Here is a 27,861-nt window from a genome sequence, read left to right as displayed (position 1 = left end):
TGCACTCATGAGGAGAGTTAAAGAGTTAAATCAGTTACAGAATACACTGCTGCCCTACTGTAGTGTGAGGTAATAGCATTTAAAACAGCCCTGTGCCAACTGAAGAAGTTGAAAAGGGCACTATTTTCTGCAATTACTCCTAAGGAATGTATAATTGAACTAAAAGGAAAAAAAAAAAGCAGCTATGATGTTTTAATATTCATCTTTATGAACTGGTTGTTGAAAAGTAAATCCCTCTGAGCATCATGGCTGTACTTTAAAAATAAGTCCCGCAATAAAAAATATTTCCTATGGATAACTGATGAATTTTCTATGAGTTGTAGAGAAACCAAAAACAAACAAGCAAAAACAACCCAAAGACACAAAACTGAATTTTAACACCGCCCTCCCACCCCCCCCCCAAAAAAAAACAACAACAAAAACACACACAAAAAAGCAACCACCAACCACAAACCAACAAAAAAACCACAAACCCCAAGGTATGACAAGTGTGCCATTTAGGTGATATATGATAGTAATTGACATCCTAACAATAGGAGACTATAAAGATACCCTGAAATTATTTTCTTTGCTATTCCTTCCTCCTCTGTTTCTTCAGTGAGCCAGATTTGCCAGCAAGGCAATTTAATCTTCTGAGGATAAAGAAAGTCTTCTTGTCTAAGAAAAATAAAAATTTCTGCTGGTCAAGGACAGAAAGCCCAAGAGCAGGAATTATCTACTGACAGTGAGCTATGTTTTTTTATCTCTAGGAACGGAAGCAGCAGTATTCTGGAAGAAATAACATTGATTTAGCTAGAATGTAAGGAAGACATCTTCTGCTTGATGTATGTTGCTTTCTGGACAAGGGTAGGACAATAGCTTGTATTCCCTGAACAAAATACCTCCTACTGAGTTTACACTATCATTTAGTGAGAAGTATTTTATTCCCTTGTAACATTAAGCCCTGAATGATGAGAGGCTTCATGATCAGTCATGAACCTGGATGTGTGCTTAGTTAGGGAGCTACCAATTGGGTAATTATTTTAGGCTCTTATGCCATGTGTAACTGGGAGAGGGAAGAGTCATTGTCCTATGCTGTACAGGTAGTAAAGTAAGCCAGCCAAAGAAACAGGTGCAATTTACAATCCAGAGAAAACTTCTTTCCCTATTTTTATTACTGTATCTCACAACTCAGCATACGCCAGCCATGGTCAATAAAGTAATTTTCAATGAAGAAACTTATTAGTCAAAGGAACTTGCTAACTTGGCCTTAAACATAAATATAGAACAAATCTTCACATCTATCTTCCTCACAAACACACAAATTTGCCATCTTGTCAAGATCCACCTTAGAACTAGCCAACTGTTGACTGTGATTCCTTCTAAAAGCACGATCCCGTTTTTAAAGGCCACTTTTATCGACTGGACTAACCCTCATACTTCTATTATCTGGCCTGAAGGCATACATGGCTGGTAAGCTTATGCTTAGGTGTTTTAAGAACTTGTTGCTTTAAACTGGATGAACATATTTTTCACTTCAAGCACATTAAGTGTTTTGCAACACTTCTCAGAGTAACTCTCTCTATATATATGTATCAGGATCTATCTCCAGCATTTCCTGAAGAACCAGTAAGAGATGCGTGTAGCCAATACTTAAGCCAGAATTAACACTACTGGTTTCCAGCAAAGATACTAACAGGGTTCTTCTAGACAAGAAAAAAAAAAAAACAGTTAGAAAAGCACAGCATGAAAAGCCTGTAAAAGTATTGGAGAAAACTGGAAAAGGCTACCAAGCAAAGGAATTATTTTAAGTTAATCTCACAGATGACAGGAAGTAGATACAAAACCCAAACCAACACAGAAAACAAGGTCTCCTCCTGACTGACAAGGCTGAAGTATTCTTCTTTATGAGAGAAATGACTGAACTGGTGTAGTGGTTTGAGCCTTAACTGGGAGTTAAAAGCCCAGATGGGGGAAAGGCTGAGAATCTCTCCCACACTCCCCCCTCCAAACAGAGAGGGGAAAAAAAGGGTAAGGAGCAAATCCACTAAAAAATAATCTGGAGTCGGCTTGGAAGTAGAGAGGTGAAAAATTTTCTTTAAACAATATATATATAACAATAAAAGGAAAGGTTCACAAGGGCAAGGAACAAGGATGGATGGGAGGGGGACAGAAAAGAATAATACAAAACCAGTCTTTCTCTGAGGAGGCGCGGAGGCAGCAGGGAGAAGGATCAGGTCCAACCTCGTGGCTGAGGAGCAGGAGGGCAGCTGCAGTAGCTCTCATCCAGCAGAAGCAGGAGCCAAAAGGAGATCCAACAGCTATGATGTCCTGCATTTTATACCCTAGCTGGGCAGGGAGCGGGGAGTGGAACAGACTCAGCTTCCCAGGGGAAAATGCCCTGCAGGGAGGGTAAAGTACCCACAAGCCCTCCACCCTGCTTTGTTGTTTTTGTTTCCAGAAAAGGGCGTTAACCCACCACAACTGGTTAAAACTAAAAAACTGCACAATTTGTAGAAGAAACTCAGCAGATGAGCATAAGAAGGAATGTATGAAAAATGTCTCATGATATAAAGGACTATACCTCTAAAGCACACTACCGATGCTGCGAGCAAAGTGAAGCTGCTGTAGCAAAGGGTTGAAAACTCTCCTATGAGTGGGCATGAGTGGCCAGACCTTATCTTACTTGCTCTGAAGTGGTTAGTACTTCATACTGTGTAACAGTCCCTTTGCTTCAAGCTTGCAGAAACACTGCTGCTGTACAGATGCAGAAAGAAGTGTCTTGCATTCTTCCTCTGACCCCCAGTATAGAGGCAGGGTTAGCAGCAACCTGGCCACTGCGTGACAGGAGGGAAATGTCTATAAACTGCAGGGAAAAAAACAATGAGCAAAAAGCATCTGTGTCAGACAGAAAATCACTCAGCTGCACCATGTACAACAGCCTTTGTGCAGAAGTATTCATTAGACAGTGGTGCAGACACAGTAAGACAGAAACAGAGTATGGTATGATATGCTGTCACCATTAAGGTAGGATGTGTCAGATATATTCAGAAAATAGAAAATATATTCACACAACCTAAAATTAAGAGAATACGGGTGAAGCCAAACTGAATAAACCACCCTCCCCTTCTTGGAACATGCCAACACTAATAGCATTCATCAGACCAGCTCCTAATTCTACCAATTTAGAAACAATGTTGGGTTTGCAACATCTCCCAGCTTTGCTCAAAACACATTACAACAAGGGAAACATTAAAAACATGTCTAAACATTAAACAAGAATTATCATTCTGGAGGTGATGTGTGGTTATACAGGACTCATTCATCTTCCAGCTGCTGCAGCATAACCAAAGCACTTTTATTAGCATAAAGCAGTCATGACCAAACCTGCAGGTATTGACTAGTTGACCTAAAGAACCTCAGCATCAGTCTGCCTGGTTTCAGAGGAGCAGATAATACCTCACACTGTGACCATCTCAGCCATAAAAAGACACAAAAATGTGTAGAAACAAAAATTATATTTCTGTCCTCAATATTGTGTGCACTTAAATAGTTTCATTTTAAAACAGCTCCAGACCAATTCAACTATTCCCTTTCCCAGATAGGACAGGTATTCAGGCCATCAGAATCATCTAAAAGACTGCTGCTAGACAGAGAGGTGTTCTAACATTTCAAGATAAAATAGTAATGAATGTTATTCAAACCAATACCTTACTTGGCATGTTATGTTTCAGTGTTTTAAACTTGTTTTTCTTCTTTTTCTGCATCTTTAATAAAAGATGAGTATTTTAACTAGGAAAAACTTGTAACAGAACTAGAAAGGATTATACACTTGTACTGGTTTGGACAGGGATGGAATTCATTTTCTTCACAGTAGCTAGTATGTGGCTGTGTTTTGGATTTGTGATGCAAAACAATGTTGATAATTCATGCATGTTTTAGTTACTACTGAGCAGCTCCTAGGGAGTCAAGGCTTCTTCTCACATCACCCCACTGGCAAGTAGGCAGGGGGTGCACAAGAAGCTGGAAGGGGACACAGCCAGGACTGCGGACCCCAACTGGCCAAAGGGATATTCCACACCATTTGATGTCACACCCAGCATATAAGGCTGGGGGAAGAAGGAAGGGAAGGACATTTGGTATCATGGCATTTGTCTTCCCAAGTCATCGTTACATGGGATGGAGCTCTGCCTTCCTGGAGGTGGCTGAACAAGCTGCCTGCTGATGAGAAGCAATGAACAAATTCCTTGTTTTACTTTGCATGTACACGCAGCTTTTGCTTTGTCTATTAAACCGTCTTTATCCCAACCCATGAGTATTCTCACTTTCACTCTTCTGATTCTCTCGCCCATCACACCAGAGAGGGAGCAGGCAGCTGCAGAGTCACCGGCTGGGGTTAAGCCACAACAGCACCCAAAGCCCTGCACTGAGGGAACTTAACATAACCATCAATATGTAATAGTGGAAAGCTTTGCCCTTGTGACATTCCAGATATTTTCAGAAAACAATCCCAGGCATCTTAACTTTTGAACACTTGCATCCTTCTACTCTGTGTTTGCCATCAAAACTGTATCTCCTCAGCTTTTTATGGGCAAAAGAAATCAGTCGTGTTCTGCATGGCCAGAGGACAAATGAAAATAGAACAGCAGAAGAAATACAGATGTGTTTCTTGCAAAGTTCTAGTTATCCCAACAATCCTTGTCTCATGCAAGTATATCTACTGCTTCTGATGATTAAGGTAGTAAGACTGGAATGTATTTCTGTAATCAGGTTTCCTGGATTCTGCTGTAAGATCCCATGGGCAAAATAAGTTGCAAAAATTTGCACTGCACACAGCTACACAAATTTACATCAGCAGAAAAATCTCATTTAAGGACCCACTGGAATTCAAAACCACATCTTGAAAACAGCCCTGGCACTTCTACTTGAATGAAAGATCCTCCTCTTCCCACTACAGAGAGAAACTGATTTTTCTCTGAATGTATCAAAATCCATTCTAGTCAATGAAGTCTTTCCACAACGTGTGTTAGAAAAAACAAACATGACCTTTGCAAGTCAAAATGTTATGCTCAAATAGTGATCCAAGTCTCAGAGACGTCTTAGCTCAGTCTGGGAAAACAATTCAATTCTGCACGTGTTCCAAGATGGGCAATTTTTCATGTAAATGTTAAAGTCAATGCAAAACTGGTAAGTTTATGCATATTATGGCTGGTAAATTACTAGCAGGGCTCTTGACTAGTTTAATCAAGCCACAGAAGGGATCTGGAAGTACTGCAGGGAAGCCAGTGAGTATCTCTGCTCAATACATCACTGCAAGAAGTTGGCCACATGACAAACTAACAGAAATATTAATTCAGGTAGCCATGTACATATGTAATAACTGCTGAGCCTCATCTCACTAGACTGGATAGAACTGCCATTCAAAAGAGGTGCTTCAAAACTAGAGGCTGTGGCTGCAGTCCTCTGGGTTGTAAGAACAATTGAGCCTTTGGAAAGGCTTTTCAGTGACTCGAACAGTGAGATTAATCACTGAGAATGGAGACCACAAAGGAACAATATAACCAGATTAAAAAGAGAGACATTAGAAGCTCCTCTTTTCCCACACCTCAACCAAATTGTAGGGAAATTCAGCTCTACTGACAGCTGGGAAATACAAAACCATGTACAGAAATAAAGCCATTCAGGAGGGAGTTATGGATTCATGCCAGTCAGGAATTCTAAAACATGACTCAATATGTGCCCAAGAACTTGGGGAGAATCAAAGTTGCCACAAAAACTGACCCATGAAATTTCAACCAGATTTTACAAATTATGAAATGAAGAATAGTGCCACATGCATAGAAAAGAACAGAATGCCTCTCTGTTCTTTCAATGGAAATAGTATTTATCAGTCTGACCAATATACCCCAGTGTTTTACATGACATTTTGAAGGGAAAATAATGATAAATTGAGCAATATGATACATTCACAATTTTTCTTTAAGACTCAGCATCTCTGTTTGATGAGAAAGAGAAATGTAGACCTGCTCTGGTGACAGCAACACCAAAACCAGCTATCATGCAGTTAGTGGCAGAGGGTTCCCATTAGCAGGAAAGGTTCAGCATTGTGTTAATTTTCACTACAACATGTGTATTTTAAAAAAGGTTATTTACTATTGACAAAAAATGGGAAACATTATCAGTATAGATGCAGCTCAAGGAGGATGGCCCTGACTTGAATGACTTTGAAGCCCAAGACATCAAAACCACATTAATTAGCAGGAAGTGCAACAATGACAAAAATTTTCACTAGAAGCTGGGTGACTACTAATTGCAAACAAAGCAGGAGTTTTCCTGTAATAGACAGTCCTTGAATAAGTGTTGTATAGACAAGACAAAATTAAAATAGGACTACTGCCTGGCCAGAGACACCCAGCATTATCAATACTTTGGACTGGAAATATGACTGAAATTGATGCACTGATATTTATTCTAACATACTGTACAAAACACAAATTACTAATATGAATCACAAGTAGTCACATCATCTGTCTTTATTTTGCTCAAACTCTACTCATGTCTCTTCCTCAGGTCTTATGCCTCTTATCTCAGTAGATTTTCAGTCTTCCCCAGCCAGAATTACTCTCCAAAATACAGCAGGGAGGCACAAAAGCGAAGGCATGAGGGTAAGATTCAAATATGTATGACCTGCTACACTACAATAAAGCACAAATTAAAAGCTCACTAATACCAAAAGTGATAGGAGCAGCATTTTGTGAGGAAGACTCATGATACTAAACTCATTTTTCCCAGTGATCAAGGCAGAAGAGGCAGGAGACCCTTGGGAAAGTTTTTTTTTAAGTCTAGGGGCCTATGCAATGCTAGAACCATGTTCCAACAGCTTCACATCTTCCTCCTAAAGGAAAATTCCCCAAACAAGGCTTTTCAGGATCCCAGACATCTCCTGACTTCAGAACAGCAACTGTCTCATTTTAGAAGCCCAAAACTGTAAGAAACTAAACGCAACTGGGTGAAACTTCAAATGGTTCACTACTACATTCCCCCCACCAACACAGAAGGACAAATGGCATAATCTTCCTCATTTGTCCAACAGAAGGCTCAAAGCTGCCAAGGGGGAGAGGGAGAAAGCTCTGCAAACAGATGTGCACAGCTGTTTACATTATAATTACCATTGCTACTGACTGAGCACCACTGGAGCACAGGCATCCTATTGCACTGTATCCCAGAAAGCCTGGAAAGTGCTAGTGTTAAATGGAAGAAATGTACCCAATTCAGACATTCCCAGTGCAGGCAACAAAGTCTCAAGTCCACACTGGGTTTCCAGTGACAGTGTTGAAAGCAGGGAGAACAAGGCCCCGAGACACAGGGACATTATTGCTAGCCTTGCCAGAACCCTCCTCTCCCATAGCAAGGCACACAGCTTGTCTCACTGTCCATAAAAACACAAGGCACACAGGTTTCACTCTCCGTAAAAATACAAGGCCTCTCCTCTTTCAACGTGAGGCCTTCTGGCAGCTCTCACTTGGCAGAGAATACACACCACGCCTCCCTCACTGACCCTGACCAAGAGGAGACAAGGAAACCAGCTCTGTGAGCCCCTCCACCCTGGGACATCTACATTGCAGGGGTTCCCACAGAGCATCAGCCTTTCCTTTTTCCCCTTGCACATGCTACTGGAAGGATCCTCTGCAAAACGCTCCAATTACTCCCCTCCCAGACCACCTTTCCGTTTATGGGGTACTTTCCAGACAGTCACAGAGGTCACCCTCTGGAACACAAGGCACTGATGAGGCACAGTTTTAAATACACATGCTACTTCTGAGTTGCCCTCCTCTCCCTGCCTCTGAAATCCCACCTGGTGCCTGGCCCACACAGTCTTGCTCTGCTCCTTCTTACCTGTTGCAGCCCTTCAACCCTGCTCCAGCCAAAGGCTCTCCAGCACTTGCCAGTCTTCGTCTCCCTGCCTCCCAGAAAGGATCAGGGCAGAGGGGCAGGCAAGGCGCGCTCTGCCAGGGGCAGCACTGCCACTGCCGTCCAAGATCCTGCAGCTGACTGAGCTGCTTTCGCTGACCCGGGAGGAAGGCGCAGCTCTCCCCTCAGCTCGGCAGCAGTTCTGTCTCCGAGCCGAGCCTGCCGCCGCGCAGCCGCTGGCGGAGCTGGAGGAGCCGGCTGCTCGGCCATGCACGAAGCCCTGCCTCTCCTGGCTCCTCGGAAACGGCCTCTTCCAAGCCAACTTACTGGGCTTCGAGCTGCACCATAGGGATAAAAGAAGGGAAATGATGTTTTGCAATGTGAAGCCTGCATTAACTATTCCCAGAGTTAATCGAATTTGACTTCTCTTCTTTTGGACTGCACTCGCTGTTTTCTGATGTAGTTATTCATCTTTACATTCACATCACTTGGGCAGGAGCAAGTTGGTTTCTTTCTCCCTTTACACCCTCTCACCCCCACATTACACCCCCTCCTTAAAAACCTAACAATTAAAATTGTGCATTTTTTCCCTTTAATTCCCCTACACTGTGTAATTATATTCACATTAGAAATCAATCAACTCCAGTCATTACCATTAGTGATATGCTCATAAACCAAACACTAGTCATGCTAATGAACTGAATGAAACATAATTTCTTGTTGTGTAAACTGATGCTCAATGCTAATCAGCAATAAATTCAATCAGACATTACTTACATCAACTGAAAAACACATTAAATCTGGTTGAAGAGCAGTAGCTGCTCACATCTGGGAGAAGCAGAGAATCGGGCCCAGGAGCCCACTCAGCAGTGCCACGTGTGCAAGGGCTGAGGACGAGGCCGCTGGAGCCCTGAGGGGATGCAGCCTTCCCACGAGGGACGCCTCGCTGGTGGGGAGCTGGCCAGGAGCCTACAGGCTGCAGCCTCACGCTGTGCCAGGCCTGCAAGTGGAGGCCGAGGTCACAGCCTCACCAGTCCCTTATCCACCCCTACCTCCACACAGCCGGGCTGGTGGTGCCCGCAGCCGGACCTCGCTACCACCTCGTAGGCCGCGGCCGGCTCCGCCGCTCCAAATGGTGGCTGCGGCCTACAGTCATGCAGCTGCTTCAGTACCTGGGTGAGCCTGTCCTAGAGAGGGCACAGCTGGCCCCAGAGCACTTAACCGCACCGCGCAGGCAGCCGCTCGCAGGCAGGTCTCCCGCTCGCAGCACATTCTCCTGGAAGGTGCCAGAGGCACTGCGGGCAGCAAGGCCCAGCAGCGCGCCCTGAGGAAAATGGCGTCGCCTGCACAGGTGTGAGCCGCGCGCCCCCACCCTTTCCGCTCCGGTGTCAGGGGCAGCCCCATCCTTCATCAGGAGAGCAGCTGTGGGTGAGCTCCCAGCGCTGCCGTGCAAGGCTCCCGCTGAGACAAAACGCTGCTTCTGAGTTTCCCTGCCTTATGTATGGCATAAAAGCCTTCAGAGGACGTGAAGGTGGCTGCAAATTCGAGTGCGACTGGCTGCTCCGGTCCTATCCGCCTTGTTGGGGCAGTGCTGGCCTCGGGGCGTCCCATCACTGCCCAGGGACAGCCGGATTCGCGGGGGTGGGGGGTGTGTGCACGGTATCAGTGGCTCCCCTCTAGCTGACCGCCCTGCTCTCCAACCCGAACCGCGGCCTTCCCACCCGGGAGAAGTCCTTTCCTCGAGAGGACCGTCAGGTGGAGACAGGGTTATTTTTTTAGATACATGCCGTCCGAAGTAAATCACCCGCTAAGACACCACCGCTACCCTCCCCTCCCCCGCGTCTCCCCACCCTACCCCACCCGGCTCCTCGGACGACCGCTTCGCCTCCAGATACTGCGGCGAGGGAATCTTCGGGCGGAACCGGGAAGCAGTGCGACTCGTCCGCTCCACCGTGAAGCCTGTGCGTGAACGGGGCCAGAGGTTGAACCGCTCCCCCCTGCAGGGGACCCCGACAAGGGTTCCGCGACCTGTCAGGGTAAATGAGTGCCATGGGTGTCTTCCGTGCGGTGGCGGTTTTTACCTCCAAAGTGGGAACAGTGCAACACTTTACCCTCTCCAGGTCGCCTCGCTGCTCTGCGTCGCAACCCCTCGGTGAGCCCGGGGGAAGCGCTGCCCGGACAGAGCATAGGCTTAGATAACCCCCGGTGCGGAAGAGTTCCCTACGCGGGCACGAAACAGCCGGGATTTTTCCTGGGAGCCACAGCGGCGTTTTGTAATAGCCACAAACCAGTGATTTGCTGCGATTAGGGTAATATAATTTCCAGCTGCACAATATTAATGAGACTCTCACAACCAGGGGAAAACTTTCAGCGGATGGTGACGGGTTTATTTGCTTCGCGTTAAGGGAGAGGGGGGAAAAAAAAAACAAACCAAAAAAGGCATCAGCATGATCAGCCCCCACACCTGCGGCCCTACCGGGGGCACCCCGCGCCCGCCCCGTGCGGGAGTCGCCTCATGGCTCCTTACGCGGACCGGGCACAGGGCCACCGCCATATCGCTTGCAACAAGGTAATTTTTGTTTCCCCTTCTTTTTCTTTGCTCGCTTTTTCCCCTTGTCACGATGATGTGAGGCAGGAAGCCCCCACTCAGCTTGCCAGTACCTGTCGCTTTGGTTGCGCGTTCCCGGGCGGAGGGGCGCTGGGCCGCGGTGTTGCAGCCAGACGTGAGCCGCCGGGCCAGGCCTCGCCAGCGCAACGGGCAGGGAGCGGTTAAAGGCTTCAGGGGAAAGTAATAAAGTGTCTCATATCGAGAGGAGCGCGCAGCCGGAGGATCCGGTATCTGGGGTGTCTTGGGCAGCTTATAACTCCAAGTGAAAACAAACCGACTGCTTTCCGTTATTAACTCTTCTCCATAGATTTCAATTGTTTGGTCGTACGGCTCCTGGTGAGCGGCTGCAGGTGCCGAAGCTCCCCGTGAACGCCCGGTGAGCTGCTGGCGGGGGCCGGCCCGCGCCCTTCTCTGCTGCGAGGCGCGATTCACGATATGAGCCAGTCGGCAGCCGCGGAGGAAAGACGTTCCGGGCCCGCAATGCCAGATGAGCAGGTCCTGATGCATAGCTGATATGCTCCGTCTGGAAGCGACCACCTTCGACTTGCCCGAGCCGGCCCCGTTCCCCTCCGCGGGGCGAGGTGCGGCGCAGCCGGGCGGGGCCGCGCAAAGGCCGCCCTGGTCAGAGATCCCCTCCCGCCACGCCGGGCTGTTTCCAGGGCAGAACCCGAGAATAAAGCGAAAAACGTTGCTTATTGTGCTCCCATCAACAGTCCCTTGGAGCTCATGACATTCCTTGCCTGGAGCTGGGGACTGGCGCGACCCCACCGCAGCCGGCGCCGCGCCGCGGCACGCACAGAGCCCACGGGGGACGTTTCACCGGTTTATTTCACATTAAAGTTTAGATACAATCAAAATCCTCATACGCACCTTTTAATAAAAGTAGTAATATTCTAGAATACTGCAAAATTATAGCATTTACATCTTTTAAAGGCTGTAAACAAAATAATACTAGCAAATAAATAATACTGGCATCAAAGTATACATGGTAAGGTATTTTTAGACGGCCGTATAAAATGCGATCTGGTGTATAGAATATCATACAGATAAATCCTATAAATAAGCGGAGATAAGTCGTCGGGAAACTTCCTAGCGACGGGTCCACCTGGGTGCCGGCTCTGTCCGCGGGGCTTTGCTTTGCCGCGGAGACCTGCACAGGGCACGCAGGAGCGGGAGGTGCGCAGGGCTGGGCGGCTGCGGGTCATCCCCCGCTTCCTTTCGACCTCACCGCTGCAGCCGCAGGACCCCACCAAGCCACCTCCCCCCACCTGCCTCGATTGAGGAACCTTATTTCTGGTTAAGAAAAATAAAATTCCCGTTTAAACTTTATTGAATTAAAGCAAAAATTAATTTTCAATATTCACACATATATTACAGAGTAATAGTAAAAGTTCAATATACTTCCTGGCATTTAGTTGGGCCACATTGTACAAGAGCAAAACAAGCATCAAAACATTTAGCAGCCTTAAATGTCACAATCACTCAGAATTACATAGAAATATTGAAATACTCTAGTCAGCCTTGGCTGTGAATAGTTCTTCATGTAGAAATTTTTCCTTTGCCAGCCAGTACAGAGCTAGAATTGCATTTTCCCTTACATCATGGCATCCATGTTTTCAAAAATACTTTCCTCTTTTTTTTAAAGTCAAACTCAGAGAAAGAGTCAAGATTAACATGTTTTAAAAACAAAACTACAAAATATGTTGTAAAGGACAATGGAAAAAAACTAAAGTCTACTGGGAGGCAGAAACCATGGGGAACCAATGGCAGATTACACCAGTGACACTGAGATGGGAACTAATTTTGTGGGAGAAGAGAGAAGAATAAAAATGGTGGTTATAGGGTCTCCTGCCTGTTGGCTGCAACACAACAAAAATAAGTAGTAACTCTTCAAAGCAGATGTATGCAAACCTAAGCAGGATTTAGCTTCTTTAATATTTGTATGTAAAAAGTCTGCTATCCACAACTCTTTAAACCCAGCTATGACTTCGGAATTGTAAGAGATCTCTCCTTTTTCTTGGATGAAAGACATTTAAAGCGGGAACACTAGAAATCCAGAGAATGTTGAATACTTCCAGCCTCCCATCAAGTTTCCTCTCTCCAGTTTTAGATAAGCTCTGTCTCCTTTCTCCATCTGAATCAGGACTCCATTGCTAGCAGCTTCTCGGGTCACATCTTGGTCTCCTGCAAAGGCAGAAATCACTGGCCACCCATTTAGCATCAAACTCACCTAAAGAGCAAGATAAAACAAAGCCCTCCGTCAATTAAAGTCAGACAAGGACACCACCAGGGCTCACCTAGCAGGTGAAATGTTTAGTTAAGAGAGGGCTTCTTTTGACAGCTGAAAGTCCAGCCCCATAAAAATGAAATATCAATCCAAACCCAGCTAAGGCATGTACTCTGAAGGAAGCAGCTTTTCACCGCTGTTTTAGACAGACAACCACATCAAAACACTCAGTGCATATAAAACAGGACATTGATCCTATTTTGAAGAATTTCAATAGGGTGCCTGTGTTTTCAGGCAATGAAAAGAGGTCTGCTCATACTTATTGAAGGATGGCTTTATGTGAAACCTCAGAGACAGCAAGTAGCAGAGCCACAGCCGCTGGAGTCGGCGCGTTTGAAGTGTATTCAAGAGGTAGTTTTCCTTTGTTAGGCAGCAAAGACAATATGCCACAACAGAGTCAATAAGCTCTGCTCAGCTCACACTAATGATCCCAGGACTGCACATCCAACATTAATAATACACTACCTGCCTAATCCAGATGTGTGAAACAGTTTATGCCAGAATGGTGTCACATAGCTGTACACTTACCTCTGCAATGTGCATTGCTACAGAGACACAATTCCTGTCTAGGTTATGCTACCTGGCTTCAGGACGGTAATATATTATTCCTGTGTAGTGGTGTGTATGCATTGAACATATACAAGGCCCGGATAGGGTACATGAATACATGCTCTCAGCACTATATTCACTATCGTATCCATGCCATTGGCACCTCCCGGCACACCAAATCCCTGTGAGACTTTCTGCCACCAAAGGGCGGGTGAGGAGCCCACTGGGGGTCGCGGCTCCCCCGAGCTCTCTGTTGGAATGATCTCCGCGGCGCTCCGCGTCTCGGGACAGCCCGGCGTCTCGGGCAGGTTGGGAGGCGACGGCTCTTACCTCCCGTCCCTGGACGACTCCTGCGGGTAAGGGCCAGGCGGAAGCCTGGTAGGACTGTGTGGCCCTTCGGGACCCTCCCTCTGGTGCGGAAGCGCCCGGAGATCGGCGCTCCCGACAGCGGCTCGTGGGCCTGCCCCCGCCCCGCCGCCCGCCGGGTTCCCGTCCCCACCGGGCCGCGGACACGGTCCGCTCCCTCCCACGGTGCCCGCGGAGCAAAGCGACGGCGCTTGTGCCTGACCTGGATGGTTTGCCTGTTGTACACTTTCACCACGTGAAAATTGAAACTGTAAATCCCTTTCCTAGGCGCGATAAAAGTGCTCCGCTCCGAGTCGAAGTTGCTGCCGATATTCACTAGTACCTGGAAGGGAAGGGCACCATCAGAACCTCTGTGGGGGCCGCCGTCGCCACCCAGCTCCAATGCCCCGCGGCCGCGACTGGCCCCCAGCGCCCCCTTTTCCCGCGGGCAGGGCCCTGCGGGGCGGCGCAGCCCTGGCCCGGCCCGGCCCCACCACCTCCCCCAGCAACTTCTGTCCTGACGCGGCGGCGCGCCCGGAGCCCCGCCGTCACTTCACACCTGGTCGAAGTAGATGATCATGGTGCGGTTGCTCATCTCGGAGGGCTCGTGGTTGGTGCTGCGGATAGCGGAGAAGGCGACCTTGGCGCTGCCGGAGCGCACAGAGATGCCGAGCGCTGTACCGGTGGGGTCGGAGGTGGGGTTGGAGTCGCACACCACGAGGCACTTCCCCTCCAGCACGATGGGCTCTGTCTCGTTCTGCCCGCACGCCAGCCACGCCGCGCCCAGCAGAAGCCCCAGCCCCAGCGCCAGCCCCGTGCCCCACATGGCGCCGCGTTCCCTTTGCTCCGCGCCGCTCCGCGCCGGGCGGCACGTCCGTGCTCCGCTCCGCTCCGCTCGCTCCTTGCCCCGCCGCTGCTCTCAGAGCGGGGCCAAGCGCGCCCCGCCGGGTGGAAAGCGGCCGCGAGGAGGCAGGGGAGCGCCGGCACACATAGCGCGGTAAGGGGCGGGGTAGCGCGGTAAGGGGCGGGGTGGCGCGGAGCGCTGCGCTGCGGAGCCGAGCGGTGCGGAGCCGCCCGCCGCGCCGCGCGGAGCTGAACAAGGGTGCAGGAGGCGGCGGCGCTGCCGGGGCTGCCGGCGAGCACAAAGACGGAGCGGGGCGGGGCCCCGCCTCCCCACCGGCCCTGCGCTGGCGTCAGCGCCCCGCGCCCGCCCACGTCGCGCGCGGCCCAACCGGCGCCCGGCGCTCTCCGTCGCCGCCAATGGCCGCGCAGTCCGTCTCCTGCCACCTGACGCCGCGGCTTTTGTTAGGCGGCGCGGGAGCAGGTGCCCAGCAGCCGCCCGCGCCGCACCGCGCAGCACCGTACCGCGCAGCACCGCACCGCGCAGGTAGGAGCTCCGGGGCGCGGCGGGGAGCTCGAGGCAGGAGAATCCCCGCGGAGCTGGTCGAGGACCGGGGTGCCGGCCACAGCCTGGCTATGGGCGTAGGGGACGGAACGAGGCCGCCGCTCTCCGCTTTCCTCCTGGGCGAGGAACGCTGAGAGGAAATGTGCTGCGGCGTGGCAAAGGCCTGCTGCTGTGTTCGAGCAGAAGTAGCATCACCGGGTGTGCTCCGAGTCGCGGGCAGGTCCGCTTCCCCGCGCCCTCCCCACCGGAGATCGCACCGAGGGATGGGATGCAGAGGGTCTCCCTTCACGGGGTTGTCCCATCTCCACTGCCTTCTTCAGCCGCCTCGTTCGCGTCCCGGCGAGGTACAAAATACAGCGCCTTCGGCAACGCTTCCCGAGCAAGAAACTGAGAGCACAGTAGAGACTTTTCGGGCCGTCAGAGCACCCGGCTGTGAGGGCAGGTCACTCCCCTTGATGCCCGCCCCGCCAGTGTTCGTGCCCGCGGATGGCTCCAGCCGGGAGCCCGCTTTTAGGGCCCTTGGTACGACGTAAAGAACAAAGATTTCTGTGTCCTGGTGGGCATCTAAGCAATGTTCATTCCGGATGGTGCTGTCAAAAAAACAGCACCATCGGATGGGATTGCAAAACCGGATGGGATTGCACAAAGAGATTTACCAATGAACCATTAGAAACAAACCACTGGGAAATTATTTTCTAACTGGCAGATCGGTTTGCAAAATTAAACTTACATTCAGAGATCAAACCTCACATGGAGTTTGTGGCATCCTGTCTGGGAAACTGAACAGCATCCAAAACTGGGTTCCAGTGCAAATCATTATGAACTTTGGTAAAGGCTTTAAATTATTTTACTGTGCTTCTCCGCCTGTGTGATTCGTAAGGTTTTACCCAGAACATTGATCTATCTTCTACAAATAAAACTTGATTGATGTTACTGCCCAGCCAAGTAAACCGCGTGTTTGCGAAGTGTCGGTTTGCGGGTGGGTTGGGACTGGCTGGCTCCGAGGGGACGGGAGGGACATCCAACCAATGGCGTCATACCCGGGCAAGAGCAGGACAATCCGCGCTTTACCGGAGGCATTCAGCAGTGAAATACTCTGGAAATCAACGTGGTGGCAAAATGATTATACAGGAAGGAAAGTGTTCAGGAAGAGATTGGAGAGGTAGCAAAACAGAAACAAAACCTCTCCTGAGAAATAGAGAATTGGATAAACGCGAGTGGGTGGAGCCGCAACCTGTTAGGTGTGCTAATTTTACTTCAAGACATAAGCTTACGATTTATAATGTATTATTACTGCTGACCTTCTTAACAGGATCAGAAACTTTTAAAAAATTAATATTTCTAAAATATTTCTAAAGGGTACTAATAAGGCTAACAGAAATGAAAATCAGCAAAAATGAGCAGTTGGGATCCTTGTAAGTATTGGTGAAAGGACAGGAGGAAATGGAAACTGAAGGAGCACAGCTCTGCATGTTTTGAGTGCTTCTTCCAACATATGTGGTTCTTTTTTATGTAAAAATATTCATATATTTCTCTTTCAAGACATTCCTCGTGTATGACAGAAGTCAATTCTCATGTGCTGTTGAACATTGCAACTTGCTGATTTGAATCCATTTGAAACCTGATTTGAATTAGATTTGCCTTCTGAGCTGGAAGTTGCCCTTGATTGTTCTGACTCCCCCGGGAGAAGGCAGGGTTGGCTTCCCTCCCCCTGCCACCCTCACTGCTCTGAGGGACAGAGTTAAAATAAAGAACAGAACAGATGGGCCTGGAAAGATGAACAAGTTGTTTTTACCAGAAACCCTATTCCTCACCTAGGAGATGTGCAGGCAGGTGAGGGAAAGTTTCCTGTGCCAGACACCATCGTTGCCACAGATTATCAGTGTTGCACACTTGACTGGCACTGTAGCACCCAGCTTCTGCAGTTCTGTCATTATTAAAATAGCACCAGCCATGCAAATTAGACAATACTTCATTAAATGTCACACGCAGTGCTAGGCAGTTATGTTTTTTTCTGTATTGACAACAGTCTCTGACTAGTACTGAGAACAAAGAGGAGGTGCTCAGCAGGAGGCTGTAGGCACTGATACATAAGAATGTGGTGCAATTAGTGATGTGTGGCAAGCAAGAAGTGCAGATTTGCAAATCCAGATGTTTACAGAGGGCTAGGAATGACATTACCCTGCCTTGTTAATGAATGTCATTCACTGGGATACAACAAAGCAATTGTCATTCGGATACACTGGGAATAGTGTCAAGGTATTAACAAACTCTTAATTTCTAATGTCTAAGTTGTAGATATTAGACTGAAATTAAGACATTTGTCTTTGTTTGATGTTTGCATTTAAGAAACACATCTGCAGATATGGAGAAAATTTGTGAATTGTCCATTGCATGAAAGCTAGACATGTCCTTGGTGTCGACAGATTGACCACAGACTATCACTTTGTAGAACTCCCCTAATGTTTCATCCATGGTTAATGAGAAAAAAAGACAAAACAACAACACGAACACACACACAAAACCCCCTTGGAAATATTCTGGAGGTAAAGAAAGCTTAATGGAATGTTACAGGTCTCTGAAGGCCTGCTTCAGGACTGGTTACTATCCTGTTCAGACCATGAGAAGGCTGCTTATTTTGTTCAGAAAAAAAAATAATATGGAGGAGGGTTTGTTTCTTACAGAAGCAAGTTTAAAGCTCAGAGGTACTGAAGCCAAAATAGAGTTTAGTCACAAAGCAGTTTAAATCATGAGCAGCAGCAATATTACCTGCCCTGCACTTATATTGCCAGTGAGCCTTAATGCTGTTTTAGGAAAATCCATCCTTAGAAACTCAGTCTCAGTAGAATTTAACTTCAGCTTCATTTATGAAGAAAGTCTCTAAGGGGGGCAAGCATAAACTTCTCTGAAAACAAGTACAGAGAAATGTACTGGAAACCTTTTATTTTTCCTTTGAGAGAATAATTTGTCAAGAGTTTAGGCAGCTGTGTATAAACCCACCTTTTCACAGACTAGTTGCCTTTTGATTTAATCCTTCTTGAATAAAAAAAGCAAGATCTGGGCCATAACTGGATAGCTTATATGAAAATACAGTTTGTTCACTGCTATATTAGTTTATGAAGTATAAACAGCAAAAAGCAATTCAGGAATTTATTCATGCCCATATAGACTTCAGATATTTGTCTTCTCAAGCATCTGCTGGGATTCTGTACAGTGTGAAGATGTGAGAAAATGAGATTTAGAGCAAAACAGCTCTTGCTGATCTGTACTGTGCACTACCTACAACCATCTGATTTGCTGTTCTAAGATAAGTTTGCATGTATTTATGGTGATTTGCTTGTGGTGTCACCTTCAGCTTCCACAGCAAGCAATTAAGGTACCTCAAAGAGCAGACTGAGTTTAGTGAGAGAGTGCACAGCAGGAGCAGATGAACCGTTAAGGTGCCATCCAGCCAAAATTATCTGTAACTATTCTGCACCCTGTAGAATAAGAAGGGCCACAGAGACATGCCTGCCAGCACAGGTTGTACACAGCAGAGAAAAGGCAGAAACAGACTGGTTCTGGTGCCAGGGGAGAACACCACCAGGCCAAGGAAATTCTCTCATGATCATTTGTGGTTGCAGGAGAAAGATGGCATCCCTGGGGGTGTTTAAGAGCAGGCTGGATGAGGCTCTGTCCAGCCTGATCTAGTGTGGGGTGTCCCTGCCCATGGCAGGGGGGTTGGAACTAGATGATCCTTGTGGTCCCTTCCAACCCTGAATGAAACTATGAAACTATGAAACTATGAAACTATGAAACTATGAAAGTAAAGCTTCATCAGTAGCATGGACACCTAAAGAGTGCATATGCTTTCCCAGGTGTGCACCTGAGAATAACTGCCAGGTGATAGTTTCTGTGTTCATATCCAAATGCTCTGTAATTTTATTTGATCAAATGAAACCAGATTGCTTCCAAAAATTAATCATGTACTCTTTCCTACAGAAAAAATAGTTCTGATTTTTACTTTAAGCTCTTGCTTCTGGCCAGAAAAATACAAACCAAAAGAGTTAGCCCTGTACCTTCCTGGGTTTTTTCAAAAAGATTGTAATAAAACATTGAAATAAAAATTCACCTTTTGCAGTCTGCAATTGTGCAATCCTCAGTCTCAGAAGCAGGAATTTTTGCTAAGAGGTATTTGCAGGCAGTCAAAGGGGACTGAAGTGGGGATTGCAGCAGTAAATGAATATAAAATGTCTACCTCGGCAGGATACTTGAAAACATAATCCTTGAGATCACTATTAAACAGTCTAGTTTATACAACCATAATTGTCCATCTGTAGGTATAGTGCTGTCAAGCTTTCCTTTTTCCTTTTTTAAGAATTAACATTGGATGTCAGTCTCACCTTAAGAGGTGTCTGCTTTTACAGCTAGGTCTTTGTTGTTGTATTTAATTATAACATGTCAGTTAATTCATTACTTGGATGGGATATTAGCAGGTTTTCTTTCAGGTACAAAAAATTCCTAAGTGAGCAATGATGCCAAGGGCAGGAGCTTGATTTGTTTTTCTTATCATAGACTTCTGTCAAAACAAGTGCATTGTTACAAATAAATAACTCAAACTGGAAATTAGTCAACATTCAGATGGGTAATTATATTTTAACAGGGCAAAATCCCAACCCAGGCTGCCAGAGAACACTCAGCTAAAGCCAGCATGGGTTGGAACAGCATGTGTGCTTGCTGTAATTGTAAATGTGGCCACCTTGGTCATCCTCCCTCTTCTGACTTAAAAGAATTAAGACTAAAGCTGTCCAAATATTAACTGAAACTCCTAATAATTAGGACCTATCTGGGGCTGTTAGTTTGCTTTATTTTGTACCACAGTATTCATACATTTGTGGATTCTATTTATACTCAGAATTAAGAGCTCTGCTTGAACAGGTAATCCAATCTCCTCTGTGTAATTTAGCCATTTTTTCTCCCTGCCCCTTAGTTTTGGCTGAGTTTCAGGATGTACAATGAAACTGTAATATTTAAACCAATCTCATTCAATATATTTTATCTGAAAGGCTAAACCAAGCCACCCTACAGATGCTGGGTGGAATTCTGATTGGGTTTTGTTGGTGGTTTGTGGTTTTCTTTAATTACTTAAGCAGGAAGCACCGGAGGTGCTAAGGGGAACTTCTTTGTGTGCATCATTCCCTCTAGTGGCTGCTATCCTCAAAGAAAAGTAGCAACATTTCATTGCTTCTGTATTAAGTACAAAGTTATGGGCATAGGATGGAAGCAAGCTAGCCAGGAAGGAGACAAGTAAATACAGACTAAGGTACCAGAAAATTCAAATTTCATGTGAGCCATATCAAAGTAGTACAAGAGCCATGGATTTGACAATATTTTTGTGAAAAATGCAATGTGTTCTTGAATGATGAGAGTAATTGTGATTATTCACGTATAAGCCCAGCTCCTCAGCCACTTTCTAGTTTCTCATACTGATCCTGGTATGGTTTTTTCCCATGTTCCCAATGCTTGCTTGGAGTTAGAAAATACATGAATAGCAGCCTATAAAACAGCTGCTCCTTGTATTTGTACATTTTTCTCTTATCTGCTGCGTGCTTTCTCCCTTTTGTCTGTTCTTTTCAGCAGCAGCAAAATCACATCCAAGTCCCCATCTTCATTGCTTACTGCTCTGCTGTTCCTGCCCTGGGATTAACACCCGTCATACAACCCAGCACTCCTTCCCAAACTGCTATCAAAGTGATGAGTCAAAACCATGGCTGTTAGGAGGATAAGATGGCTGAGAATGGCACTGCAAAAACTCAGCTACCCCTAGGTAGAAAACAAGGCTGCAGGGATCCAGCCAGTACATGGAGTATTTCTTAAAGACTTATTCCTTGTCTGCATGCAGCAGTGAGTGGTCACACACAGTGAAGTCCCTGCACTTGTGTTACATTTTTGGGCAGCTTTTGTAGAGGTTGAACACCTCAAACAGAAGGGGTAGGCTGCAAAAAACAAGCTACCAAAAAAACCCCAACACCCAAACAAACAACAAAACCAAACCCCAAACAAACAGAGGAGAGAAAATATGCTGGAATCTCACATGGATGCCAAAATGGGGGAGTTTTCAATCCCTTCAGCTGGAGACAGCTCTATTCCTTGCTGCTGATTCTCACCCCTTTGCTTGCTTCCATTTCTACTAGTTTTATAGCAGAGTTACACTCTCCAGCCAGACTAATTTATTCTGGTTTTGAACAGAATGGTCTAGGTCCTTGTAATCTACAGTAGCTGTAAGATTTCCTTAACACTAATCATTCACTGTTCTAGCAGTGTATAACAGAGGCTATTAGACACCTCCCCCTTTTCACTGTGCATACTGAACATGTGGTACCCATAACTGTTACAGGGCAATCCTAGGGTGCCTCCCAAGGCATGCTTCCATCAGAAATCAAAATCTGACAGGACAATGCTGACTATCAGATCTGGAGGGTTAGATTGTAACCATATGTTACCAGCAATTAAAATCTGGTATTAGTATTTCATTAAGGGCTCCTCCTTCTAACTAATTTATTATTCAGTTAGAAGTAGCTATAGCCTTCCCAGCAGAATTTAGACTAACTTGTGGTTAAAGAATAAATCTTTAAAATAATGTATTACTTACAAGGTCTTTGAACTTGGACAATTTCACTGCATTTACTTCTCTCTAGGTTTGGATAGGAAAATGATTGCTAGTTATGTGTATTTTCAGCAAAAAAAGTAAAATAGTAAATTCCATCAAACACTGACTGCAGCTATTTTTTATCATAAAATTTTACAAATTCCCCACCAGTGAGCTCATTAGTGTAAATGATAGAGTCTTACCTCAGGTTTAAAGTCAGCAGTTTTCCTTAGCTACCAAGCAGCCTGTTTTCTTTTGTGACATGGTAATGGAGGACTTTACTCCAGAGAGCAGGGAAAATATTCCTCTCTGTTCTTGCAGGCCATTCAAGTAGGGCTGATAAAAACCAGGCAGACTGTGGGATTTCAGTGCCATCAGTATCCTCCTGGAAGCCTTTTCTAAAAGGAGTAGAGCCTTTGCAGGGGAGAGAAGGGCACATTGCGTCACAGGCCTGTTGTGAGGGACAGACAGGCCCTTCAAAGAAAACAACAGGCTCTTCCTATTCTCCATCTCTGTTTTACCCTTCAAAATCTTTGTGACTTAAAAGCATCACACGTTAGAATCTTAGGATAGCATCAGTGTTGCTCAGCAGACATTGGGATATCAATAGAGCTGTGAGGCTGTGGAGCCATGCTGGCAGTAGGCATAGACAGTGGAGGTCTCCTCACTTTTCAGGAGCACTTGGCAGAGGTAGTGGGAAGAGGAACAGGGTTATGCTCTTAAAGACATTGGCAACTACACATAAAATAACACATTTAATTTGAAAATGATGATTTCAGATTACTCCAGTGGCAGAAAGGAGGGAAAGGGAGAGGAAAACCCTGAGCACCAACCAAATTCTCATGACTCTCAGCTGGCAACAACTAGCCTAGTAACTGTAGGGTAAACCTGTAAGCATACGAACACTGTTCCATGCTGCTTATTGACCTCTACTTTTTATGTACAGTGATCTCTTGCATTCTTCACAGTATATCAAAATAATGAACACAGTCAAGGGTTAAAGCTGGACTGTTCATAGGGCTTGTCATGTTTGGGGTAGCTGTTCAGAGAGATGGAGGTCATTATGCCCATTGCTCATATATTGCTTCTAAAATTGTGATACAGCCAATTTCTGTCTTCTAAATACTCTGAGTATTTTAAAGATGTTGTTTGTGGTTCTGAACAAGAGCTGTATCCTCCAGTACTCATTCAGGCAGAATCTTGCTTGGCTCCTGGCAGCACTGGGGAGCCTAGCTGATACGGCACCCAGAGCTCCCAGGGGCCTGAGCGGGTGCCCAGCTTGTCAGGCCCCAGGCAGGGGCTAGCGGGCTCCAGCAGCTCTGCTCCAGCCTCAGCAGAGGCAAGCTGCAAGGCAGTTTGCTTGAGTGACATGAGGTAAAATACGATAGCTGCAGACTAGAGAGCCTTTTCTGGTGCAACATGAGCAGTCTCCAGCAGTGCAACAAACAAAATAACAAACAAGGGGATGTGGAGACAGATTTTGTAAGTTAGAGTTAATAAAGGCAAGAGAAGCATACCTCTTTGTGTCATAAACTCAGCAAAAAATTCTGAAGGAAGCCTTCTGTCTCTTAGTCAAGTGCAATCTAGTCTACAAAAGAACAAACCAAAAACACTACCTGAAAAGCAGTAAAATACCTTACTTTGGGGTGGAGAGAATATATCTCATAGAAAAAAAAAATGTCTTCAGTTCACTCATTGGAGTAAGATTGTTTCAGTATTATTCAGCCATAAAAGAAAGTGTCATAGTTAATTTGGCTTGGTTCAACTGCAGATTGCTGATTTTGCCTTGTGTTTCCTCTGTGTGGGCAGGTCCTCCCTGCAATTGTATCCTTTGGAGTGATGATTCTTTGTAAAGCTCCATCCAAAGCCTATCAGGCTGAGAGTCCATTTTTCCTTCCATCTTATCTCATCCTTTGATTTACCTCATCGTCTCTGGATTTGGGTGTTTTATGTAGTTTCCAGAATTACATTTGTACTACAACATAAGGAAAATGCTAAAGAGAACTGACTGAGGAGCAGGATTTTAGATTTGTTTTCAGGCTCACAAAACATGGGGAAGTGCCTGTGTGTTGCTGTAAGCTCTGGGCTTGCTGCTAGAAGGCTCAGGGGAGTGGAAAAGAGATAATTTTTTTTAATTATTTACTGAGCATCACAAGGATGGTGATGCTCACCACCCTGCAGAGGGTGACTGGGATATGTAGGTAATTCTGCTCTTCTCCAGGAAACTGCTGGTGTATGTGAACTTCAGAGGAGAAACTAATTGTACTTCATGTAGTAGTGGCTACTACTTGGGCCAAACTGTCATTTACACTGCAGTAATTTTTGCATATATGTTAAATACCAGAGAGGTGGAAAGGACTGGTGATGATGATGTACAACCTGGTTCTATACTGCCTCCACATGTACATTCTGAAAAAAAATATCCAAGTTAAGCCTATCACAAATACCATATTTTATTACACATTCCTTCCTCTTACTATACCCACAAGCAGATTGGCCATCAGTGCTGCCAGCAGCTTGTGACAAACTGCTGTTTCAGTAATTACTGAAGGTTTGTATTACATTTGCGATGCTGTTCACCAGAGGGGTTCAAACCTAGAAAGACAGGCATCATAATTTTTCTTTTGAAGCTGAGACCCAAGCCTGTGACTGGCTCAGCAGAGGCACCAAATGTACTGTATTTACTGAATGTTATGGAGGAGAACAATGAGATCTAGGATGGTAACAGCAGTGGTTCAAAGGGAGCTGGACAGGACCAGATAGGGAATCAAGTCAGGTATTAGCCAGCCACCAGGATGAACATATTTATAACAAAGATCATTTGAGGGTCAGAATCAAGACTGCGTTGTTTGCAGTCCATATATTTGCAATTACCCACACTTCACCGCCATTGTTATGCACATCTTTCATGTACAAAAATGCTGGTGTGTTTACCAAGATTATAATAAAACACATGTTTTTCTTTTTTCACTTGGTGACTTTTTTCTTCTTTCAGAGTTTTCAAGGAATTTGGACTACATAAAATATTTACCTGTGGAGAAGCTTAGCTGCATTCAATGACTCTGCATTACACCATTTTCTTACAGGGTCAGCAAAATTCTGAAAGGCTAGAGTGTACAAATTTTGTTGGCATTGCATTTGCATGTTGCCTTTCCTTTATCTGCAGAAACTCACCTCACTTCTCTAAGCATTGGCAGTAAAGTGCTGTAGTCTCTTTGACAGTTTACAATTAATTGCACACAATCTGTTTAGGCTTCAAGATGCACCTTTCATAAATGATGATATATTCCAACAGGCAGTCCAACTGGCTGCTTTGCATATTGCATATATTTTTCATATTTCCTAGACAGGACATATGCAAAATCATTTTACTGTGGCACAAACACAGGAGAGATGATTTGGAAGAAGGGCCAGAGGCCAGAGGTTCTGTTTCTGATTCTTCCACTCACTTGCTGCAGACTGTAGGTAAGTCATCTAATATTTCTTTGTCTTTCTTCTGCATCTGCACAAGGTTGTTTATTCTTCTGAGCCCTGGAATTCAGTGAATGAAATTCTAATTTGTTATTATTAATATATTCCAGTAAATGGCTGCAGTGCTTTAGCATTCCTTTGAAGTCAGTCAAAGAAGTATTAAAGAACTAGTGAATTGGAAGAAATGGCAGTTCAGTCCATCTGATATGCCTGCACCGAAATGTTACTTGTGGGAAGACCTCTTCCAAACAAGAAACTGATAAAGTTGATGTGCTAAATGGATCCTGGAGTGTTGAGAAGTTGCTTCTCTTTTCACTCATTGATTGTGTAAACAGTGGCATGAGTCATGTGGCCCAAATAACTACAAGCAACTGTTACAACATAAAGCATTTAAATGTCCCAGTAAATCCCTTCTATTGGCATCACGTTTATCACTATTCTTACAGCTAGCTCCTATCTACATTCAATACTCTTTCCATCCTCCCACCCTGTCTTACTGTTTTGAATTATGGGCAATTCTTGGAAAAGTGACATACACTTTAATTATACATTTAATATGATAATTGAATCAAACTACTTTGTTTCAAAAAAGAAAAGCTATTCTTACTTGCTGGCAGGCTGCTTGTTTGTTATCCTAGCATTGTCAGTCACATCAGGAAAGCCATCTTAGCCATAAAATAGCTATTGTAGAGAAAGTATTGGTGGTTCTGTGTGGGGCTCTTTAGTAGTGATTGTGTGCAGCTTTTAGTAATTTTGAGAGTCACCCAAGCATCATTGATGCAAACCGTTTGCAGTGACATGCAGAGATGCCTGTACAGTATTTTTACATGCAAACTAAAATCCGACATTTTGATAGTAACATGTAAATTAGCCTTGAGGCTTGCAAGGCAATGCTCATCAAGTGTAGAACATTTAATTACAAGACCACTGAGCACGAGTGAGGTTCTATAAGCTTTTCATCCCTACAACAGAAAGGTTCTCCCACTGAACTGACAATTTGAATCTTCTCATCAGATGTGGAGTGAATCCACTGCTCTCTCAGCAGGCCAAACTGTCATTTAAGGGACTGCTGTCTTTCAGGACCCTATTTGGTAAAGTACTTCATGAAGCTATGCATGCTGGAGATACCTTGTTGAATCCTTTCTGTGATGAACTAAGAACTGCAGGCACTAGGTACAACATACAATCGGGGAGTTTCATCTAAGGTAGAAAAGCTCATTCTGAGTTCTACCTTACAAAATAAAATCATACTGCACTTCAGGAGCAATGCAATGTGCACTGTCTTCATATATTCATGCAGAACTGGTTGCTTCTGATGTTTGTGTACAGGAGCACAGGCACCTCCAGCCATTCTGTGTTCTACACTGAATTGGTGTAGTCTCCGTCCACCTGTTCGTGGAAATACGGATTAGAGTGTAGCCCTAGCGCAAGCTAAATTATTATTTGTCTCAACCTTACTTTTAGATGCTTCTGAAAAGATAGTGAATGTTTTATTTTGAGGTCTAGGTACCTAGGTCAGACTGGGTACCTATTTCCTAAATCCTGGACTCTGATATTCATAAGGTGTCAGCTGGTGTCATGTCAGCATGATTTCTGCCATGAAACAAGGAAGGCACACCACAAGACAGATTAAATACATGGACATAAGCCATCCAAGACCATTCAGAGCTATGTAACTGCCTGCTCTCTACAAATAGCTTACAGTTCTCCTGTTAGGGCTTCCAGTCGGGGTCTGCTAACAAAGCAGAGGACTAGTAAGTGAGTGAGAAGATGCACAGAAAACTCACTTGTTCATGGTCTTTCTCCAAGACTGACCACACATAACATATAATGACCAACCATCCTCCAACTGCTGCTTTCTCTGATTTACTTTCCCCTGCCTGTGACATGCTCTTGACCAGTTCAGAGCCCAGTGACTATTGTTCACAGATTTTGGGGGCTTGTGAGCCAGGCCCACACCCCTGAACCAGAGTTCCAAAAGAAACAGGACTGCAGCAAAGGTAGGGGAAAGGGATAACTCAGAGTCTGAACTGCTAGTTTCCAACACTCAGAACAACTGTAGACTGCATCCTGGTCTGCATCAAAAGCAGCATGGCCAGGAGATCAAGAGGTGAAATTGCCATTCTAACTCTGTTCTGGTGAGACCTCACCTGGAGTACTCTGCTCTGGGGCCCTCAACACAGGAAGGACATGGACCTGATGGAGAAGGTCCAGAGGAGGGCCACAAAAATTATTAGAGGGGTGAAACATCTCTCCTGGGAAGACAGGCTGAGAATTGGGGTTGTCTAGCCTGGAGAAGGCTCTGGGGAAATCTTATAGCAGCTTTCCAGTACCTGAAGGAGGTCTACAAGAAAGCTGGGGAAGGACTGTTTACAAAGGTCTGTAGCAATAGGGTAAGAGACTATGCTTTTAAACTAGAGAAGAATAGATTTAGATTGGACATTGGAAAAGTTCTTTACTATGAGAGTGGTGAGACACTGGAACAGTTTGTCCAGGGAGGTGGTGGAGGCTCCATCCCTGGAGACATTCAAGGCCAGGCTTCATGGGGCTTTGAGCAACCTAACCTAATTGGGGATGTCCCTGTTTACTGCAAGGGGGTTGGAGTAGATCACCTTTAAAGGTCCCTTCTAACTCAGTGCATTCTATGACTGCTGTGCAGGGATGCTGGCAGCTGGTTA

The 27,861-nt window shown here is 45.6% G+C and overlaps 1 protein-coding gene and 1 long non-coding RNA gene across 2 annotated transcripts in view; both read right to left on the bottom strand.

The window, feature by feature from the left end:
- The window catches only part of LOC137447234 (uncharacterized), a 31,727-nt gene extending 23,520 nt beyond the window's left edge, over positions 1 to 8,207 (bottom strand). The window contains exon 1 of the long non-coding RNA XR_010988830.1: positions 7,876 to 8,207. This is a non-coding gene — a long non-coding RNA (uncharacterized lncRNA). The remainder of the gene's footprint in view (positions 1 to 7,875) is intronic.
- A 3,598-nt stretch (positions 8,208 to 11,805) lies between these two features.
- CBLN1 (cerebellin 1 precursor) lies at positions 11,806 to 14,680 on the bottom strand. Its single transcript, XM_068150567.1, has 3 exons — positions 14,239 to 14,680; positions 13,903 to 14,022; positions 11,806 to 12,728 (listed from the first exon to the last, which is right to left on the bottom strand). The coding sequence occupies exons 1-3, from the start codon at positions 14,503 to 14,505 to the stop codon at positions 12,531 to 12,533; spliced, it is 585 nt and encodes a 194-aa protein (XP_068006668.1). The 5' UTR covers positions 14,506 to 14,680; the 3' UTR covers positions 11,806 to 12,530.
- Positions 14,681 to 27,861: the final 13,181 nt, after the last annotated feature.

This window comes from Melanerpes formicivorus, unplaced genomic scaffold, assembly GCF_026170545.1.
Source record: "Melanerpes formicivorus ecotype bairdi unplaced genomic scaffold, bMelFor1.0.p_v2 SCAF_20, whole genome shotgun sequence".
NCBI classification, from domain to species: Eukaryota; Metazoa; Chordata; class Aves; order Piciformes; family Picidae; genus Melanerpes; species Melanerpes formicivorus.
Note: the sequence above shows the minus strand (reverse complement) of the source record. Positions and strands in the feature narration are given on the sequence as shown.

Bases quoted from the DNA above. Each gene is read 5' to 3' on its own strand.
- CBLN1 (XM_068150567.1), bottom strand. From the start codon at position 14,505: ATGTGGGGCACGGGGCTGGCGCTGGGGCTGGGGCTTCTGCTGGGCGCG. The intron at 14,023-14,238 runs GTGTGAAGTGAC...CTTCCCTTCCAG, and splicing joins TGATCATCTACTTCGACCAG to GTACTAGTGAATATCGGCAG. The intron at 12,729-13,902 runs GTCAGGCACAAG...CTTGCTCTTTAG, and splicing joins ACAACAGGCAAACCATCCAG to GTGAGTTTGATGCTAAATGG.